General features: G+C 39.2%; 2 protein-coding genes across 4 annotated transcripts in view; one reads left to right on the forward strand and one right to left on the reverse strand.

Moving 5' to 3' along the window:
* Positions 1-105: 105 nt before the first annotated feature.
* Positions 106-14,355, reverse strand: YME1L (YME1 like ATPase). 2 transcript variants are annotated; one of them, XM_053765460.1, is made up of 17 exons: positions 14,197-14,355; positions 13,713-14,092; positions 12,895-13,031; positions 11,507-11,659; positions 9,444-9,576; positions 8,604-8,706; positions 7,797-8,007; positions 6,895-6,995; positions 6,281-6,409; positions 5,099-5,262; positions 4,727-4,892; positions 4,406-4,488; positions 4,017-4,117; positions 3,565-3,701; positions 3,090-3,196; positions 2,569-2,735; positions 106-2,147 (listed from the first exon to the last, which is right to left on the reverse strand). In XM_053765460.1, exons 1-16 carry the CDS (start codon positions 14,230-14,232, stop codon positions 2,573-2,575), a joined length of 2,304 nt encoding a protein of 767 aa, XP_053621435.1. In that variant the 5' UTR covers positions 14,233-14,355; the 3' UTR covers positions 106-2,147; positions 2,569-2,572. The 2 variants fall into 2 exon arrangements, with proteins under 2 accessions (XP_053621435.1, XP_053621434.1); XM_053765459.1 differs by having other exon boundaries at positions 12,883-13,031.
* A 273-nt stretch (positions 14,356-14,628) lies between these two features.
* da (daughterless) overlaps positions 14,629-22,128 on the forward strand; it is a 78,463-nt gene continuing 70,963 nt past the window's right edge. For both annotated transcript variants that reach the window (XM_053765475.2, XM_053765477.2), the window contains exon 1: positions 14,629-14,749. In XM_053765475.2, coding sequence (XP_053621450.1) covers positions 14,668-14,749 — 82 coding nt within the window. In that variant the 5' untranslated portion in view covers positions 14,629-14,667. The remainder of the gene's footprint in view (positions 14,750-22,128) is intronic.

Below are 22,128 nucleotides of genomic sequence, written 5' to 3' on the forward strand. Positions count from 1 at the left end.
AGTGTGCATCTCTAGAGGCTATGATGAAACTCACATCTAGACGCAAGGTTTTGAGTTCGGAATGTGGGGCGTAGAAATTGGGGTAAGTTGAACAAAAAAAGCACATTTATGTCAACATTTTATTTATTTGCAATATCCGACGCAACGTCATTTGATTTGTGTAGTTCAAGGAATTTCATAGTTTGCTTATATTTGATTCTCAAGTAACTTCATAAGATCAAAGAATGAATGATTTTCACTCGTAACATTAAATCAAGTGTTCCAGTACTATTTTCTCTATTGCAAGAAAAAGGCTGGATATATTATAAAACATGATATTTGTATGTGTAAATGTAAATTTGCTAATTTCCAATCTTTATATAAAAATATGTAATCAACTTCACAAATCAACTGGGCGCGATCAATTGGTTCCTAATTAAATAATAATCCTATAAGTAAACAGTACAATATTGCCGTCAATTGAAAATACGCACCAGTATTTTCGAAATTGAAACAATTTTTTTTATTTAGAACAATGTGAAGAAACAAAAATTGCAATAGAGTTACTTATATACATTTTGGTTATTTGTGGATTACACATTTTTCGTAATTGTATATAAGAAATATGTATATAAAATTTCGAAAAACAATTGTTTGTACGTCTTTTCAAATGACGGCTAGAAGTTGGCAGTTTATCTAAAGCTCTACAAAGTAAATAACAGAAATTGAGATAAAACAGAGTTTGATTTAGGATTTCAATAAAATGATATCCTGCGTTCTAAGAGTACCTAATTCTTAAAATACAATACGCGAAGAGATTTGCGATTTCATGTACAGAACTTGGGATTATTGTGAAGTAGCCGAGGCTTGTGACAAATTCGCCATCAAATTGTCCTTAAATAAATTCTTTGAAACCTTTTTGTACTCCACCAATTCATTTTATATCTATTAAATATGGACTAACAGGTACAATGTCAGATTTCGATACAATAAATTCGCTATATTTCGATTAATTAAAGCTTAGCTATTTAGGAGTAGGATCAATATTATAGGTAAAATGACCCATTTTCTATTTCACTCAATAAGTCTCATTACTTGTTACTATCTCATTTCACAATTTTTAAATCTCCATCTGCGCATGAAATAAAACAACAGAGACGATAACACACAATATTTATTCAACTTTATATTTACAACACTAAATCTCTTACGTCACAATAACCCCCAGTCTTACGGAAGGAAGATAACTATAATGCGACACAAAATAGTAGTACAAACACAATAGAACGATAGTTACCATTCATTAAAAAACTTGGTGTTGCCAGAATTAAAAACAGCACCTTTATATATTTTTGCTATTCGGTGTCGCAGTTTTAAAGACATATTGGCGCGCAGACTTCATAACCAAAACATTAGTTTTAAAGAACATCTTTAGTTTACGCCTTGTAATAGGGTCAGTGCAGATCGAGGCAAATAACTACTTTCATTTAACTGTCTGTTGATGAAGTAGCGCTGGCTCTTGTTTTTGTTTTATAGTCATAACTTTATTATGAGTTACACAATTTATTTTTGTTTCCTCGATCTGTGCTGACAAAAGCCGTGCAGTTGCAGAGCTTGACTGCATAATTCTGATATAAAGTTGCTGTTCCGACCGTGATAAAGAAATTCGGCATTCCTTTTTTCACGGTAAGCAGTGAAACCGTCTTTATTTTATATAAAATGCTCGCAAAATACCGCCGACTGTGGTGTGACCATAAATTCATAATTTGTACTCCAATCAAGTTTGACTAGACATATTCTGATCACAACCGTTTGTTTTACCGTTTCAAAAGATGGAGTAACTATCACTTTTTTTACTTAAGAAAACGAAAATGTTTTACATTTTATGAATTTTGTCATAATACATTATTTGATCAAGTTTTATGTCCCACTTCTCTGTAGTCATCAATCATTCGTAATTACTCTTACAGAAATAATATTTTTATAGATATTGTGTTAAAAAAATTACTTTCTCACGAGGCTAATTTTACAGCATTTTAAAAATATCGTTAACAAGTCGGCGGTATGGCGCCGTGCTAGCTACAATGAAAGAGAAGCTAGTTTTGCTTATTTTTATTGCGGTATCTGCGGCCTGCAAAATTCTCGGTACACTCTCGCGGCGGAAACATCTGGAACAAAACGCCTTATTGGATCAACGTGATGCGGCCCGCTAATAGCTCTTAAGATATTTCATAACAAGAAGTATCCTGCGTTACATTCAAGGTTTTATTAAATTACAACCAATTCTGTCCAATAATTCTATAAATTATTAATGGTTCCTTATTGCGTTAACTTTCATTTTCCATGTTAGGATAAAATTAGCATATCATCTATATATACAAATTCAGGTATAGAGGCTAGACGGGAGGCAACGCTAAATCTTGAACATAGTTCAATATATCATCCATATAATATACACAGAACACCATAATGTAGTTTGCGCCTAATCTTCAGCTTCATACCAGTAATGTTATTTTCCACATATAACTGTTGATATGCACTCGTCACATCTAAAGAACAGATCATCAGAATATCGTCTATCATACTCACCGCACTAAGCAGGGGCGGGCTGGGCGGTGGGCAGGAGGGAGGGGTGCGGGGCGGTGGGCGGCGCGGGGGCGGGGGAGGGGTTGGGCTCCTTGCCCTGTTTGCGCTCGATCTTCAGTTTCTCGCCGTTCACGATGGCGCGGATGTCGTCCGCATCTAACGTCTCATACCTAAACGAGGAGAGAAATTTACAGTGAAGGAATATAAAAATCATAAGAAGATTTAAAGTTGATTGGTAAATCCATATAAAAATAAACTCAACCATCTGAAAGAAACAGTTTTTGCAACAACTTATATTAAGAAGTCATCGCCATAAACGCAATATTTAAGGTGAATGCCGTACATAGCTTGTGTCCCTAAGATATCACTATCGTGACGTTACGTTTTAGTGTCATTAAGTGCAAAGATGTGTGATTTCATTTTCGTCGTATCTTTGAAACACAGTAATATTTTCAACGGTGTTTCTAATAATAGAAGGGCCTTCGAATAGTCATCGAAATAAAAATGAGTAAAACGGTCCTCACTTGAGCAGCGCCTCGGCCAGCGCCTTGTGCTCCTTCGCGTGCGTGCGCAGGATCGCCTTCGCGCGCTCGTACGACTCCGACAGGATCTTCTTGATCTCCGTGTCCACCTGCACGGCGCGAGGTAGTTTGTACCATGTCAGATATATCCTTCTACATATTATAAAATAAAGTCCTCTGCCGCGTCTGTCTATCTGTCCGCGATAAACTCTCAAAAACACTACTACACGGATTTTCATGCTGTCACCAAAAGATAGTGTGATTCCTGAAGAAGGTTTAGGTGCCGTCTGAATCACACATGCTCCATCATTACAGTGAAACGATAATGGTTCGGTAGCTTTTCAAGGGTTACTCTTGTCAAATGCGAGCTCCATACAAGGAAGAATCGCAAAGATCCACGAAACCGACACTGGTTTTGGTTTTTGCTGCATAGAAAATGCAAATTCATAAGCCCTGAGAGAACACAAAGCAGTCTCACCAACTCGTTGGTGTAGGGCCCCAGTGCGTCGGCGGGCGGCGACTGCATGCAGCGGAGCCCCACCTTCTCGCTCATGCCCCACTCGCGGACCATGTGCTCCGCGATCGACGTCGCCTGCTTCAGGTCGGACGACGCGCCTGAAGTAATACGTCACAGTTCAATGATATCATAACTCTTGTTCGACCTTACTAAACGAGGCGTTGTAAAGGCAGTAACATAACTGCCAAAGTGTGTTCGTTTAGCACGAAAGTGATTTCCTAAAAAGTATGTTTCAATTTATATTGCTGTAAAATCATAAAAAGATTTAGTAAGATAGTAAAACTCAGCAAAAATTATGTTATTTCTGTAAATGTTGAAATAAAGAGTTCTTCTATCTGTCTCTAGTAAGACACAGTTTAATTGTGAACAAACGCGTATGTTAGGGTACACACACAGCGCATGTCGTGACTCACCGGAGGTGATCTTGTCGTTGCCGAATATGAGCTCCTCGGCGGCGCGGCCACCCATCATGGTGTCCATCATGGCCAGCAGCTGCTGCTTCGTCACGTGGTATCTGAGTAAATATACATTTTTCAGTTTTTCCCGAAGGTTGACTGACTGGTAGACAATGCTTTTAGCATTAAGGCCGCCCCTTTATTTTATTTTTGTGCACAACTGCATTATTTATTTAGGTTTGCTAGGAACTGTTTTTACTAGAAATAATGAAGTTCATACTTTTCGGTGCAATGTGCCCATAACGCTGGCGACATTCCCTGGCTGTATTGCGAGAGAAATTCGTTGCACCAGATACGACCAATAGATTAGACGGATGCAAACACATGATATAAATAAATGAATGTACCTCTCCTTAGCGGGGATGTAGGCGGTGTGTCCCAGCGAGGGCCCGCGCGGGATGATGGTCACCTTGTGCAGCGGGTGCGAGTCCTGCGGACACGGACATGCGCTCACTCTCTAATTATATAGTAATAGCGACCGCGGCTTTGTCATTAATTTCCTACGGGAACTTTTATTTTTCCCAGCAAATTTTCACGAAGATCGGTAAAGCAGACAAAGCGAAAAGAGGTAACAAACCATGTGTTAACTTTTGAAAAGAGCGATAGACTCTTGAAATAAACAAATTTCAGCAACAACAGTCGCCAAGTAGGTGTTTCATTCCACTCACCTTGGTGTAGTAAGCCACGATGGCGTGGCCGCCCTCGTGGTAAGCAGTGATGGTGTTGGCCTCCTCGTCGGGCAGCCGCGACCGCCGCTCGGGGCCCATCAGCACCTTGTCTCTGGCGTCTTCTAGATATTTCATCGTCACGGTGCTGGCGCCATCTATCGCCGCTCTGGGGGAAACACGTACACACAAATATAAAATGTGACTTTATGCTCGGTCCATGATACTGAACAACTTTTCGTATGGGAGCTTTTTCATACAAAATCGAAAACGGACCGCCTGAATTTTTCGCTCGGAAAAAATGTTCATTATTATGGAGTGAGCAAACAGACAAATAGTTCCCAGTGTAATGTGAGAACAGATTGAGTGACTGACTTGAGCGCGGCCTGGTTGACCATGCTCTCGAGGTCGGCGCCGGTGAAGCCGGTGGTGGCGCGCGCCAGCTCGTCCGCGTCCACGGCCGGGTGCGCGGCCACGCGCGCGAGGTACAGCTGCAGGATGTCGCGCCGCCCGCCGAAGTCCGGCGTCGGCACGTGAACCTGCGCCAAGAAAATGATCAATAAATACTATTGCCTACTCGATACTCGGCGGGCCGGTTCTGCACTGAATTCTTCCTCATTCATTTTCACACAGTCCAAATTAAGAAAGTCAAACAAAATAACCTCAAACTTTGTTTACAATACAATTTTGACAGCTTGAATCGTATCACTCGTTGCGTTCGAGTGATTTAGGATTGAATTTTTTCGATTGTGAAGTTCTGAGAATGCACAAACTGTTACGCTCGAAATAATTTCGAACTTTGAACTTTTTTACAAATGTGAACTTTTTTCTATTGCTCAAGAATCAGGCCATAGGTGGGAAAATGTATACGAAATACCGCCAGAGCCCAAGTTCCCCAGACACGACTAGCCTGAGGAAGATCTTCCCTTAGTGGCGCTCGAGCATTAAAACTTCGCAAAAATATTTATAAAACACTAGTTTTTACCCACGACTTCGACAATATGAGTTTTCCCCGGATACGTTTATGTATATGTATGCGAAATTTCAAAAAGATTAATTGAACAGATAAACCATGAAGAGATGACAAACTTGGTTTCACTTTTACAATATTAGTTATTTGGATAACGACCTTGCTAAAGGCCTTCGTAAACAGCCGCTGTCGTTAACAACGCAGTCGAATTGTCATTAAATATGAAAGACACGATATAATGTAATATTTATTCCAATAGTTACGTTATTTTAAATTCATTTTCTACCAGCCATACAGTGCGTTCCTCTTCCATTGGGGTTAAAAATTCCCGAGTTAAAAAGAGTCGTCCCGCCAAAATCGGTATGTTTACCAATACTGTATATGATATCCAAATATATTTATCACTAGCTACGCCCCGGGGCTTCGTTCCCGTTGGAATTTCGATATAAAAAGTACCCATGTGTTATTCCAGATTATATTCTAACCGTGTACCAAACTTCATAACAATCCGTCCCGTAGATGTCGCATGAAAGAGTAACAAACATACGTCCTCAATATTAGTAATATATGTGATGGTAAGCACCGACCTCGACGTCGAAGCGTCCGGGGCGCAGCAGCGCCGCGTCGAGGTCGTCGCGGCGGTTGGTGGCGCCCAGCACGATCACGCCCTCGTTCTGGTGGAAGCCGTCCATCTCCGACAGCAGCTGGTTTATCGTCTGCCAATCAATTGTAATCATTACATGTAGCGAAGCGTTTCCAACGCCATCGTGAGAAGAGCTCACTCGACAGTTATCAAGGTTCACATCTTAGTTTACGCCATTTCTATACTATCGAGCAGGTTAACAAGCATGTGGCCCTGATGGTAAGTGGTCACCACAGCCTGTCAACGCTGGGGAGTAACAAGCGCGTTGCCTATTCTGTGTCCTAGGATCTGTAGCCACAGTACCCTGTGACCACACGCCTCTCTCGCCCTCACACCGGAACACGACAATGCGAGCTGCTGTTCACCTTTAGTGCGACGTAAAACTTCGAAATAAAGTGCCCGTTTGTTTGTTAGGTCTGGCGTGCGATCCGATAGGATGATCTCGTCGTTAAGATCATGACGCAGCACAAGTGTTTCATTATATCATGATCATGACTCGTTATATGTTATAATATTACAAACGCAAGTTACCAGAGGATCCCCAGTTGCCTGGCGTACCTGGTTGGCGTAGGGATGCAGCACGCTGTTGGTGCGCTTGGCGCCCACGGAGTCGATCTCGTCGATGAAGATGACGCACGGCGCGCGCTCCTTGGCCGCCTCTGTGGGACGCGGCTTGGTTCTATATCCACGAGATTCTCATATCACGGCACAAAGCGTCTGGCTACTTTCCAAATATACTTTGTAAAATATAACAGCGCTGTCATTACAATTTTTCAAATTTTAACAAAGACAAGAATGAGTTTTGTTATATGACTTTACGTTGATTACTCTGTATTGTAGTAATGTCAATTTTATGAATGATTGATTTTGGAAATGATTCCTTCCTCAAGGAAATTGACGGATTGTAAAGACCGCGCAGCCGCAGCGGTCGAAACACTCTGTGAACCACCCTAAATAGTATGAATATAATAAATCTGTTTCTGTCGCTCTCATTTCGAATATATTGGTTCATCTTGCTGTCAAAGCTTGCTTGATTCGAGTCATATTTTACAAAGTATAGTCAAATCGCGGATACTTTTTTCCTAATGTCAAAAATAAAAAAATATATGAAGCTTGTATGAACATCATCTATTAGAATTTCAATTGTCTGTTATAGTTCTACGGTCAAGTGACAGACGGAAATAAGCGAGTCTTGGTAGTTCCATGTTATCCTAACATCGTGTCTCTCATCTGAGTATTTTCCTATTTCTTATTTAGCTGCGAAGTGTTGGAGCCCAGTGTCCATTTTTTTACTTTTTTTTTACGAAAAACGCTCATTGAATAAATCCCTCGCTCGCCTAGCACCTCGTCCCACGCAATTTCACTGGTCTTATTAAAGACTAGCTTTTGCCCACAACTTCGTATGTGAGTAAAAATCCGTTTCCGTCCCGGAAGTGTGTGTGAATGAGAACAGAACTGACTGAAGAGGTCGCGCACGCGACGCGCGCCCTGGCCGACGAGGATCTCGTCGAACTCGGGCCCCGCGGCGTGGAAGAAGGGCACGCGCGCCTCGCCCGCCACCGCGCGCGCCAGCAGCGTCTTGCCCGTGCCCGGCGGACCCACCAGCAGCACGCCCTTGGGCAGCTTGCCGCCCAGCAGCGAGAACTTCTCGGGCGACTTCAGGAACTCCACCTGCCGCGCGTGCGTACCGCTCTATCATATTCAATACTCTTTGTATTGTAATCTCTTTGTCTTTGTAACTATTCAATATTTCACTATTGTACGTACACAGCCCACTTACAGTGTTATTATCATCCTCTTCCTCCGCTGCTGGGGACAGGCCTCGCTCACTGCCATCCCTCTCGGTTGACTTGGCCCTACTAAACCAGTTTCGACAGACAACCCTTCTCATGTCATCGACCCATCTTTTTGCTTTTGGATGTGCTACCGCTTACCGTTTCATTATACGTATAGATTAAAAGGGTGAATTTCACGAAAGTTTTGAACTCCGCTGCGGGCTGCCATTAGTGTTTATTACCATACACAGTGATCAATTTAATTATCATATTTTATAAATAAGTAAAGTACTGGCACAATGTTAATTTTATAAACGTTTAATTAAAAAAAAAAAAGATTATTCAAAACATGTCCGACACTAATGAAACACTACACGCCGCGTTCGAACGAACGTGAAATTCACCCAAGATCACTGTAAAGTCATAAAACTTGCAAGACACAAAGAAGTTGAGCCACGTGATATAACAGTGTGACGAGTGCAGTGTACTCACGACATCTTGCAGCTCCTGCTTGGCCTCGTCGGCCCCCTTCACGTCGTCGAACGTCACGGAGATGTCCTCCGGGTCCACTTCCACCTGGTTGCCCAGCTGGATCCTGAACACGACAATATTTACATTTTAATACGTTTAAACTGCAAGGACCATAAGCCATTCAGGAGCTGATCATAGGTGCAACATCAGATCGTGCTTATCATAATAATGCATTGTCATGGAAACTGAAGTGACGTGGATAAATTTAACTCTGTAGGAAGTCTGTCTGTTTCTATTATAATGTCCTGATGGGGGTCGCAGCAGACGGATGAGCGGTCAGCATTGTGGGACCGTTTCACCCATTTCCCCGAGCTGTCTGTTTCTAAGTTTTCTTCTTTTAAACCACGCAACGGATTTCGATGACGATTTCACTGTTGTGTGTGTCAATTTAATGTCCTCGTCCGAAGCCGGGCCGGGCCGCTAGTTACTTATATAGATTTCATAGACCACCACTTGCTTCCGGTGAAGGAAAACATCGTGAGGAAACCTGAACACTGGTGGACAGTTTAGTTCACTAGTGTGTATGGAGCTACCTGCCACTATATGGCGATAAGTAGTCGTAAAAGTCATGTCAGATGCCTTTAGGCGACTTGAATAAAATCTGACACCAGTTTTAGCAAAAACACACTGGATATGATGATGAAGATTAATAAACAAAGCATATTATGACGTTGCACCGACCCTGTAGTTACACGTCTCTTGGGCGTGATGCGCCGACACAACATTACATGAAAATAAAAAAATATTATTTTATTTCCTCTAACGCATAACGTCTAGGGTCGCAACATTAAGCATAGTTACCGGAAGACCGTGCCGCTGACGGACGCCATGAGGCTGACGAAGATGGCAAGGAACAGCACGATGGTGAGCAGTTGCTGGACCACTCTTAGATATTTCGAAGCTTTCGTGCCGCGGGCGTTGTCCGGGTGCGAGCCTGGAACGATCACGTGGTATCATTCATTTATTTCTCTCTCATCTGCGCGTGTTCCCGGCTTCCTGCGGGACTGTGACGCCGGAAAGCCCGAGGGTAATAATTAACCTTAACTTCTTCAAGGTATTTTCTTCATTTCATTCTTCAGCTGTAACATTATGCCTGGATGTCGTACGAGGCGACTAATCCTTTAGTCATAGCCTAGGCAGCTAAAGGCAACATTACTCCCATGAAAGGTTACAAATACATTTAATAATTCAACGTTAAAAAAAAAGTTCTTGTATGCACGTGGAGTTTGTTCCGTGTTTCCCTTACCATTGATATTTTATTTGTGATAACTTTCTTGTGCAAAAAATGTACATAAATTAAAACAAATAGAAAGATACATGTACACATGACGAACTTATCCCATGCAGGGATCTCCTACACTCAACCGGTTGCGATAGGTTGTCTTTCGCCTTTTGCGTCTTCTTTCTTGTTCTTCTCTTTAATCTCAATATACCTGCGTTAATGGAAAAAAGGAGGCCCTTGCCCATCAATGGGACACATTTTTATGGCTCTAAATAAATAACATTATTATTAGGACAGGGTACGATTGACGCTGACTGACTTCACAAACGACGTTTATGGAATCGTAAGTAATGTAGGACGTACAATATCAACGCAGTGTCGAAACTGATAAACGAAATAACTTGTTATTTTGCACATAAGTAAATCGAGAGCACTAAGAAAGGTAGTTTTGTAAATTCCACCCCTAAGAGGGTGAAAGAGCTGAAAGACCTGGGTGAAGCTAGTGGCGAAAGCTATATTTACCAAAATGTTACAAAAGGAGAATTTACAACTAAAAGCGTCTACCTTCACTAATTTAACCTTCTTCATCTAATTGCAACTAATCGACTGTAAAGTATATAACTTAGATACAAATACGATCAAACCCAATCAAACCCCAGGTTTGATCGCATTTGTATCTAAGTTAGACGAGATATATCTATTTCGGATTAGGATAGAGAAAATCAATTATTTCCTCATAAATCCTAACTAATATTATGAATTCGAAAGTAATTTTGTTCGTTTGTTTGATACCTCCTCACACTCAACCAATATTCTTGAAAATTTGCATAGTTTGGAGAAGTACATAGGGTACTTTCCATCTCGGAAAAATAACTGTTCACGTGGAAAATTTAAGCCGAAACCGCGGGCAACAGCTAGTACTTAATATATTTCATTCTAGACATAATGCAATACATGATTTACGACAAGAAAACGCATTTTTAAATGTTAAATGGTACGCGAAGTTCCTTCCTAGCTACATGGAAGTGATAATAATGTTTACCAGCTATATACCCCTCAGCGAAGGCAATCTTGATCTTGTCTTTCTGAAGATCGGCCAGCTGGCCGTCCAGCAGCTTCTGCAGCCGCGGCGCGACGACCCCCGCCGGCGCTGACTCTTTGTCCGCGCCTTCGTGTCCAGACCAGACCAGTTTAATTCTTTGCCGGTCTTCCAGAGACATTAGCTTTTACCCGCGGCTTCGAACTAAAATGTGTGTTAAATAATTTTCACCCCCTATTTGAACCCTTTAAGGGACGAATCTCCTAAAATTCTTACCTATAGTGCTCACAAGCTTTGTAAGAAGCTAATGTTCAAAATTTACGCGTCATAAATTCTATGGACAATATTTCAACCCTTTAGGGAACGAATTGCTAATAATCCTTTCTTAGTGCTTCACGACGTTTACAGATAAAAATCTACCATGTGCAAATGTGTATTTTAGGGACAAATTATTCCATTAGACCATTATATTAAAATAATTACTTATCTTACTTTTAGCATTGAATCTGCTCTTTGTACCTACAGTTGTGCCTCCGTAGAGCTCGTCAGTTCTGCACAAGCCCTAGAGTGTACCTAAAACCTTGTCTATACAACAACACTCACCAGCCAGATAGCCCTCAGCGAAGGCAATCTTGATCTTGTCTTTCTGCTGCGAGCTGAGGTGGTGGTCTTCATTGAGAAGTTTCTCAAGCCGAGGAGCCACGTCCGGTCCGGATGCTGTCTGTTTTTCTGTGCTTTCCGAGAATGTGTTTAGTCCTGAAAAAGGATGAAAATTTACACTGGCTGTACAGTGCTTTAATTATTATTTAGCGGGGTCCATTATGGTCGCATGTCTTTCGTACGATTAGGCACGCTGTTAAGTTCATTAGTGTACGTACAAAGCCACTAGATGGCGGTATTAGTGAAGATGTTTTTAGTAGGAGTTATGTCACATGTCTTTAGACCACTTGAATTAAATCTGAGACCAGTGTTCGCAATAACGCATACATACGCCCTGTTCATATATTTATTTGTGTCAATGTGTTATGTCAAATATCTGAAAAAACTTTTCAGATATTTGTCTGTGATTCTTGGTGTGTTATGTATACTTTATGCGTAGTGCTTAGTATCACACTCTTTGATATCATTCGTAGCTATGACGCCACGAAGCCTGGGTAGTCAGTCTAAAATACAACTGACCGCACGCCTGACATTCCTTTCGGTTCTAACTCTCCTGATAAACAATTCACAAAAAACTCTTCCATCAAATCCAATCAAATCCATGTAGAATTCATTTATATGTACTTATATATAATTAGCAACATAAAAAAAACGTCATGCGTGTTCTAGAAGTCACCTACGCATAATCATTTGGCGCTTATCACACTAAGCAAGTAATTACAAAACATTGAACTGCTCCGACCCTTGATAAGCAGTTTGTTTGGGAACTAATGTTCTGACTCATTTGGCTTATGGCAGTGCGAGATGGGACGCGATTTGTGAATAAATATATGAACAGGGCGTAAAGAACATGTGGTAGTGGTTCCGCCCTGGAATAGGATCACTCTAACCCCTTGTGGGTGTCGTACGAGGCGACACGCGAGGATGAGAGACAGAAATACTTAGCCTTAAATACATAATTTATAATGCAGCAAGAAATCTGTATAAATATGATAGCTGAAGAGTTTATTTGGTCTCATTGACCAAAAATGAAATCTGATTTGAAATATCGACTTGTTTTCATCCTAGGCTCAGGGTAGACAGGTCCAAGAGAGAGTCATCCCTATACCTATATTTATTTTATTTACCTCTAGAAACATAAAAGGTCTTGTCATAAAAATTTTTGGAAGAATGAAGGGGAAGCCTTTGCCCAGCTGTGAGACACACCTGCAGGCTTTAAAAAACTGTTTTGCCTGCTACGCAATTTGCGCAAAGGCCTCCCTCCATTCCCTGTATAATGAATAAAACTGTAAATGAAATAGCCACCAATCTATACGAACCAAAGAACTTACGCAGTCGGTTGACGAGGTTGGGGTTCCGGCGCAGGTCCGCGCTAACGCTGCGCTGCGTCTTGAACTCGCGCAGCTGCAGCGTCGCCGTCGGCCGCCAGCGCGCCGCCGGCCGCCACAGCGCGCCTGATAGGCTTAGTCTGAAACAAACCATTTGCAACAATCTGGTTCATGTAAAATATTCCACACGTCTGCCTGACTCGTGGATGTCGTGCGAGGCGACAAGCAACAATACACAATAGATTGTTTTATTGTGCACATATATTAATAAATAAATAAACAATGTTCCCAAAGTGGGTTGAAACCCAAGGAGGTCAAGCAAGCAGTTTTGAAATCCCTGCCCAATGTTTAAAATTTTAATTACATTTTTATGGGGACTTCAAGACATTTGAGAACCCTGAATGTAAAGAGGAACATGTTGATGAGAGAGATGGTGATACTATCACTGACAAGAACAATGTGGCTGATATATTATTAATACTACTTTCCTACATTTTCATCTCCACTTTACATGGTCACGTCATCACTAACTGTTAGACCATTGGCATGCATATCATTACCATCCTTATCCCGATCCAACAACAAATTAACTATATCGGCTCATATTATATAAGTTATCAAGCTTCCTCATTTGTTTCCAAGTCACGTTGGCAAACAGCCAGTGGCTACTAACAAGGACATAATGTCTTTACAATACAATATAAGTAGGTAGACAGCACTCGCATGAACCTTTCTGTTCTTTAGCATTTATTTTTACTTACTGCCAAAGTAACATTTGCATGAACATATTATTTCAGCAACTATTTAGTAAGGACTCTGACCTGGTCTTACGTCCGCCAATTTCGACGGACACAGTCGGCGTACTGCGCTGCGACCAGCCATTTTTATTTTTCTCAAAGGTATCCTCAGAAATATACGAGATCTTTTTACAAGATCCCGAGAGCACCGAGATGGCAGAAGTTGACTGCCGCGGCGCTGATAAAAGAGCCAGGCTGCGCAAGTCGACTCTCCGCATTTCAGCTAAGACATTCTTATCCACATTCCTCAAAGCTTCCTCGCAACTTTCCTTGCAAATTATTGCTTCACGCGAAGCTAAACTCCTCTCCTTTTGCTTCACATCTTTATGTCTACCACTGCTTTGTTTCTGCCGCTTGAAAACACTTGAATAACGAGACGATAACTGACTAAAACTTAAAAGAATCTGCAAGGAGAGAGAAACAAAGGTTATACAGATGACAAACAAAAATATGTTTTGATACGAACATTCCATGTTTTTATAAAAGCCGTGAGGAACTGGAGACTCACCTGATTTTGTGTGTTTATAGAATTCAATGAGAACATGTTACATGTATGCGAAATGTGTGTTTTCGTTTTCTTGAAGTGCACTCGAAAATTTTGTCAGGCTCTTACGTCAATCAAACTTAATTTTCGTAGCAAAAAAATGGCGCAGTCGGCGATTGTAGGAAAGTCTATGGATAGGCTGAGAAAATACCTCATACGGTCTTATCCGCGGTCACGTACGAAATAGTTCGAATATAAATTCCATAGAAACCAGTGTTTTATAGCTTTTTCTAATTTTTTTTAAAATTTGAAGCCATTAAATATGAATGTCGTATAATAAAATTACTTTTATATATTTTTAAAGCTTTAAACACATTTTAAATATTTATTTTCAACAAGGTACAAAAAGGCATAAAAATATTTCAGTACAATTTTCGAACATCCGGCGATAAATTTCTTTATTGTCTATGCTTTATTTGGACAGTAAATTCCAAAATGGCGACGAGCGATGACGAGCCTATGCATTTATATGAAGTTTTTCAAAACTGTTTCAATAAAATAGCAAATAAACAACAAGGTGAGTGAGAAATTGTGTACCGTGGCTCGTCTCGCGATCCTTAAAAGAACTATTGCGGTGTGGTGAAGTGTTTTATGGTGATAATCAGCCAAAGTGTTCGCGTGTTATGCCATTTCAGTGTTGGAAATCAACAGCATTTTTTCAAAATACTTCAAGATAATGCAACCTGTTCGTTGAAAATGCATCCTACATTACTCATTGATATCTAACGCAAGTATTGAATGAGCCTTTGTGGCCTCTTTTTGTTTCGAACGGCCACAAAAGGCTATGTTTTGATCACACCGTGGATTGTCAAATGTGATGGGTCCCATTGTGCTACTGTTGAATTTATGAGCGAATATGAATTGTTTTATCAGTAATATTTACATTGACGTGCCTATTGATGCTTTAAGAGCTGAATTCAATCGCTGTGTCGTATGGCAACAGTGTTGTTTTCTTTGTAAACGTGCGGTTTGATACGGAATCGTTCGTAAGCTTGGTGGTGCGTTTTTTTAAATAATTGCGTCAATGGCACCCGCCGTCGTCATCCAGGGTATGTTATTGTTACTCCTCGAGGTTTCAGATCGCGAATCACCGTTTTTACGGTCTCTTTATGTCGATGTTTATAGTATGAATTTGTTTATTTACACATGTACTCGCTTCATAGTTGTAGCTGCGATGTCCGTAACAAATCTCATCCATTGTAAACATTTCCCGACAAAACTCTAGACTAGATTCTTAAAATACATTTTTCTAATATTGTTTGGGTACCTTACATTTTTATCTTGATTCATAGAAGCACATAAGTTTTATTTGTGTAAGGTTATTTTCTATTTTTTATGTTAACAACACAGAATCTACAAAATACCTATAACTTTAAAGATAATAAAAATAATGAATCTACATTAAACAAAAATGAATCTTATAGTTATGCCATAAATAAGGGAAAATTACTTATCTATCTTATCCATCCAAAATTAACAATATTTTTCAAATTTTTTCAATTACTCATGACTACAATTTACTGTCCGTCACTATACAGCTTGGCGATGTCTGTGATAAAGAAAGAATTATTTATTTGTAAATAAGTACATAATAGATTTTGAGTCATAAATGAACCACAATTTTTTTGCTGTTGGAATACAGCATACAAATAATAAAAATTTATTTAACAAAATTAAAAATTAATTCTCAAATATCTAAGTATTATAAAATGTTAAATATTCATACAAGTCAAGTAGGTATTAAAATGTATTATGCTTATTATGTGGTACATATTATATTTTATTTAAAAGTCAAATTGCCCTAATTGTAGGGACATTAACGTGGTTGTTGATGAATATTTTACCTATTGTAATAGATAAACTCCAGGCCCAATCAATAAGCAAAATGACCACATTCAGGACACTAGATGGGGCTGTCTATACCTAGGGAGATATTTAATCTAAACTATGTATACTATTAAATTTTCTAATTGCTGTCCCCCAACATACTTGTTTGCTAGTATTAATAACAGTTTGTTAGCACACATTACATTTTCACCTAGACATGACATTATGAATACATAATGACTAGTCTAAACTAGACCATAACCAAATAGTATTATTTTATCTGTAGAAATAAGTCAAGAATATATATAAAACAAAACACAATTATTCTGTAGGCAACCCTGCAGGCCTTAACTCTGTATTTTTTTCCTTTGGCTACCAAGTTAGCACTTCTTTTTGAGTGTGTTATTGCTAACACTGGTGTCAGATTTTATTAGTTAACAATGCACTGTACACTTTACATTGACAGTTGCCCATTTAATTTACCATTTAAATAACTAATAGGCAAGTCTTTTTTCTATTAAGAAGTTGTAACGCAGCTACACTTTGTTTGGAATCTCTTTCGATGTATTTTGCCTGCATTGGCACATTTGGATCTACTGTCATAAATTTTAAAATTCTGAATCTGCTCAAACACTTTGATGCGTAAACATTACGATCAAGCTAGTGAGGCAAGAGGGTGGCCGTGATAAATTTATAAACATTAAATAAAATAATAAGAACAGACCCAATAAGGGTCTTACCTTAAGTTTTATAATAAACTTACTTTACTACCCACTGCCTAGTGCCCATTTACTATCCAACCCATGATAAAACCTCGACCAAGTCTAGTGATTTTGTTCACATTACTTTCTTTTATTCCACTTTTATCAAGAGCTTGACATTATGGTGATTTTTCTTTTTTTGTTTATGTTTGATATAACTGTGTTGCACCCCATAGCAGACTTACCCACTAAGGGGTTTTTTCCATTTGACCTTCAAAATAAATACAGAGGGCAAAAGAAAAAGCAATACAACAAAATGGATGCTTAGTGTTGTAGGAAGAAACTGGGAAAACACTCGGATTTCTTTTTTATTATTTTACATACATTTTATTTATTTAATATTTTTTAAAGAAAATAGTTGGCCTGTAACTAAATGAGATATTTAATGAAATGATATACTGTTATCTGTATTGTTTATGGGACAAGGCTGGTCTGATTGTAACAATAAAGTTTGAGTCGGCCAGATCAATGTATGTTGATGATGATTTATTATCTTACTCACAGAGGTGGAGGTTGTGTAGTGACAATACCTGCCAAATCTGGGGACAAAATCCTCAAGAGATATAGTCCCCAAGTTCTGACAATTGTGCCTCAAAAGTTGATAAATTAAAAAATTTAATGAATCAATATGTATGTAGATATCTTACCTATTCATCATACTATCCATTTATTTCTCTAATCTATCTTGCACCCTGTCTGTCAGCTTCTTCAAGTGTGCCAAAGGAAAGCTGAGGCTAAGTTTAGCATTAAGTTTTGCCTTTTGTATTATCAGGTATATTTTTGAGTTGAATATTTTTGATTTTAAATAGATGAGGAAAACTGCATGGCGGAACAACAACTGTCCAATTGATTGTATCACGGGACTGTAACTTCTATATTAGATTTATCACCATCAGCTTTGAGCAGGTACTTATTGTTTTTTTTATATATATTTATGTTCCACTGCTGTGCAAAAGAATTAAAGACATAATTTCGTAGTATGATTATTCAGTTTCACGTTTTCAGCTATGTGCTAACAATTTCGGCTGAAGTACAATCACCACACGTAAAGTTATGCATGGTCTATGTAGCGGTAATAGTGTCGAATTTCTTATGAATTTGTACAGGTTGATGTGCTATGTACAGGCATATTTGTACAAGTGTAAGAAATCCAACGAACCGATCCACGAAAATCGTATAAATCGTATTGCTTGTTTTTGTTTCTGACCGCGAATACATTACGAAAGTTAGTTACTGAAAAAAAATGTGCCGAGTAAAACATTTTCCACCAGGGTTCATCCAAGTATACCTCAGAATTGATAATAAACGCTTATTTCAGCACTTTTGCAATATGTACTCGCGAAATCGACAAATGTTATACTCTTTCTCTCTCATCTGAACGCGTTTCCGGTTGTGAGTGACGCCTTGAAGCTCGGAATTTGCTTAAAAATATAAACTCTCCACCGTTTAATAATTGCGGACGCTACCAAGAAATTATGAGAGACAGATGTTACTGCGAAACTGATTAAATATCTTAATCTTCTAATAGTCTACCCTGTCTAGCACCTTTTGTTCACTCATTTTTCGTGGTTGAAATGAACGGCGCTGAATCAATTCACCACAGACTCATAATAACTTTAATTGTCTCGGACTAGCGCAGTAAACAGTTAATGGCGGCCGTTAAATGACGATTAGTTTACGTCTAAATAATTCACGGATTCGTTTCCCTGTTGTCTGCCTTGTAGTGGTGGGCGCTGTCGATGACTGCCTATCGATAACATACCTACTGGCTATACATTATCGCGAAATAGTTCGCCGAAATCTTGTAGATTCGCCATACATTGCTGGTTTTTTAATTTCGGTAAATAAACACGCTCATACAAACTACGCCGTGTGTGTAGCCGGCAATTGATTTATCGCACGAGACATACGTTGGAAATCATAGTCGACATCTAAATGAATAGAGTTTTAATAAATTAAATTAAAAAAAAATAAAAACTAATATTCCAACTAGTTATTTCGAGTAATAATGTTATAAATGCGAAAGTGAGAATATTTGTTACTCTTCAGGGTTTATCTACTCAATCAATCTGCTTGAAATTATGCAACTATACATATAGGTTTGACTTACAGAGAGGGATGGGACCTTATTAACACGGTCGAAGGCGCGGACAACATTTTTAATTAACCCTCATTTAAAAAAGTATTTCATTGACGTAACCTAGATGGCTGTTCGGATCTTTTAGTGTCTTTGGATAGCGAATAGATTAGCTAAAATCTTTGCTTAGCGCGATCATATTTTTTAAAGAATTTCAAGAGCGAGCGCATTATTTTTTATCGACAATAGAGGAGCAACAACATTAAATGACGCATCGTCTATTTTTAAGTAAAACCACTAAACGTCATATGATTCATTTAGTCTCATTTCGAAGATGCAATTGCCCAATTTAATTTTAAAAGATTGTTTTTCTATGAGTAATTTATGCATAAATAATAATAGATCCCTAGAAATAATATTCGTCAACAGCTCATTATTAGTTTTGATTGAAGGTGTGTCATTCAAACTATTACTATGTTTATTAATCTACCTATATTATGAACCCGTAGTTAACAGAGATGGTGCGCACATGGGACAGGTACCGATGGAGTGATGAAGTACTTAGAGACCTGGATACTGGACCTGATCAATAAATTAAAAAACTACACCGATTTCGATGTAACTTGTCACAGAGATATAATATACCTGCAAGACTGACATAGGCTAATAATATGTATATAAGTAGTGAGCTATAAACTGGGGTTCTTCAGAGCTCATGGGCTAGCAACACAAACGTGGTCTTCCATTGCGTCTCTTGGCTCTGTTTACCCCGTAATAGTTAAAGAGGTAATATTGTATGTTTACCCATTTGTTACGTCGATATACAACTGTACTTCTTTTCAAATATTTTATTATCCATATACTTGTCAAACCTTTCAACTTTTGATAAATCTTATCGTTAAACTAACAGAGATTGGCACACTTCTATCCCCTTTTGGCGTCAATTGTGAAGTTTCTTCACATCATTGATTTGTCGCCTAGCGCCTAGATCAGCGGACAAAAACGCGGCTGCGCTTCGCAATCACTCACTCCGTATTAGGAGAGATATAGACAAGCCTCTCGTTCGAGTTAGAAGAGGAAGCGATACGGCGGAAGAATGAAGTTTATATTTTACGTTTTTATAGTTTGGTCTGTCTTCTTAGTGGTCGTACTGAAATGTTAATTACAGATTTGAAAAGTAATATCTATGATAAAAAATTTGACGTGAACATGACATTATCAATGAGAAGCAACAGCATACAATCTCAATACTAAAATAGACAAAGCTATGGATTAAACAAAGCCCATATAGATTCCCACCGATAGTAACATTGTAGTTATATAGTAATGGTACGATTTCCGAGCACTGTGCGACACATTTAAACCATGCACACTAAGCTAAGGAAAGATTATCTTTTCTAATGGAACAAGAAGTCTTACCTAAAATGAAATGCGATCGCAGAATCGCGCCGCTCATGCGACGCACCGCGAATACACTTTACAATGGATTGACACATTTTGAACCTGTATGAATTAACACTAGCTCAGGCCAATGCTGGCGAATGTCACAGCGTGTTTTAAAAGTGGAAATATGGACAGCTTTGTAACTTAGTCAGTGTTAAGGCCGGTGCTAACCTGACGCGTACCAGTACGAATTTATTGTTTTTACTAGCTCAAATTACTAGTTGTTCGCCGCGAACTTAGACCTCGCAAACATAATACATTTTTACAAAATTGTGAATTTTCAAAAACGACTTAAACAATTTTGAACTTAATAATTCTATTGACAGATCCTACATACCTTTTAAATTTCATCTAAATCAGACCAACGGTTCGAAAGTTATCGCGTTAAAAAGAAACATACATACATACGTACAAAAAATGTATTTTTGGCCCAAGTTGATTTGTAGACCTCGACGCAATCAAAACGGTACTAAGCCTTTTTCTATAACAATATTTATTTGGCACATCCTGTAGAGCTTTATAATACGACCAAATATAGAATATCACGTTGCGGTCAAGTTTGTAACGAGCTGTGGCGCCGTGAGAACCAGCGATCCATTCAGGCGGTGTCATGTCTGCTCCTCAGAAGGGAAAACATCTCCAGCCACATTATGAAATTACTGAGGCTAACTTGTGCCTGTGTTTTCGTCCGCGTGAGTTTCCCACGTGAATACTAAAGGCCCGTCTATTCTGCACAGATATTCTTCGTAAAATATATCTTGGTCTTATGACAGATATCAAATAGCATGAAAATAATACATTTACGGCCTTTGATTAGCGATGGCAATAATTGGCGAGTGATAGAAGTAGTTTGAAATAGCTTTTCCCCAGCAGTGGTACCTGACAGCTGCATAAAAATTTAAAAAAAATAGGCCGTCCACGCCCTCCTTCTCTGTCCTGGGCTAACGGCGGAATAAGGACGCTTAACCAGTTATTGCCAGTAATTTTCTACCTTTGTAAGGTAATACAGGATTTTGTCTCAAAACTGACGTCAGTTTTGAGACAAAATCCTGAAAACCAATCGCCTGATCGCCAAAAACAACTCAACAAGACCTGTGGAAAGAAGTTGAATATGAAAGGTTATGATCTAAATCTCTGCAAAGCTTTAAATAATTCATATCAGACACAACGCGCATGTATTCTCGCAAAAACATGCGAACTGGGACTAGGCCAATCCCTGACCTGAACGAGGAATTTATGGATATTATCCACTTGACGAACTCATGCATTCCATATTTATATAAATACCAGCAGTGACATGCGGCTCCACGCGCGGTAAAAAGCAACTTGGAGCTTGGCCCCATTGCTCAGTCGTGCTCCATTGCAACGACGCAGCACGTTGAAGTCCCGTTGTTTTCTATAGATTTTGATATCGACGTGGGTCGATGTACCTATGTCGGAACTCCATACAATCTTTATGATTTTCTGCGTTGATCCGTCAACGTGACGGAGGACAAGAGGGAGCACAACGTGGCCCTGGCTTTTATGTCACTCTTCAGCCCTCTTAACTATCTCCTCACCAACCTGGTACAATATGGTTATGAGTTATGGGCCCTTCTCACTATTAAGGTTTGGTAAACACCCTTAATACTAATGTGGCATGACTGTAAATCTTTTTCTTTATCATGATTACAAAACTTTCGCATTTATGGTAAGAAGTATGCTATAGCTAGTAGAATCCCGTCTTTAAGTTGTTGTTGGTTTAAAAAAGGTTTTCTTGAAGGTTTCTCGCATGTTTCTCAGTGCATT

The sequence above is a fragment of the Plodia interpunctella genome, chromosome 27 (assembly GCF_027563975.2).
Source record: "Plodia interpunctella isolate USDA-ARS_2022_Savannah chromosome 27, ilPloInte3.2, whole genome shotgun sequence".
NCBI classification, from domain to species: Eukaryota; Metazoa; Arthropoda; class Insecta; order Lepidoptera; family Pyralidae; genus Plodia; species Plodia interpunctella.

Coding starts and splice junctions, on each gene's coding strand:
- YME1L (XM_053765459.1), bottom strand. CDS start 14,232: ATGTTCTCATTGAATTCTATAAACACACAAAATCAG. Junction 8,707..9,443: donor GTCAGCGGCACGGTCTTCCG/GTAACTATGCTT, acceptor TGTCGTGTTCAG/GATCCAGCTGGGCAACCAGG. Junction 8,008..8,603: donor AGCAGGAGCTGCAAGATGTC/GTGAGTACACTG, acceptor CACGCGCGGCAG/GTGGAGTTCCTGAAGTCGCC.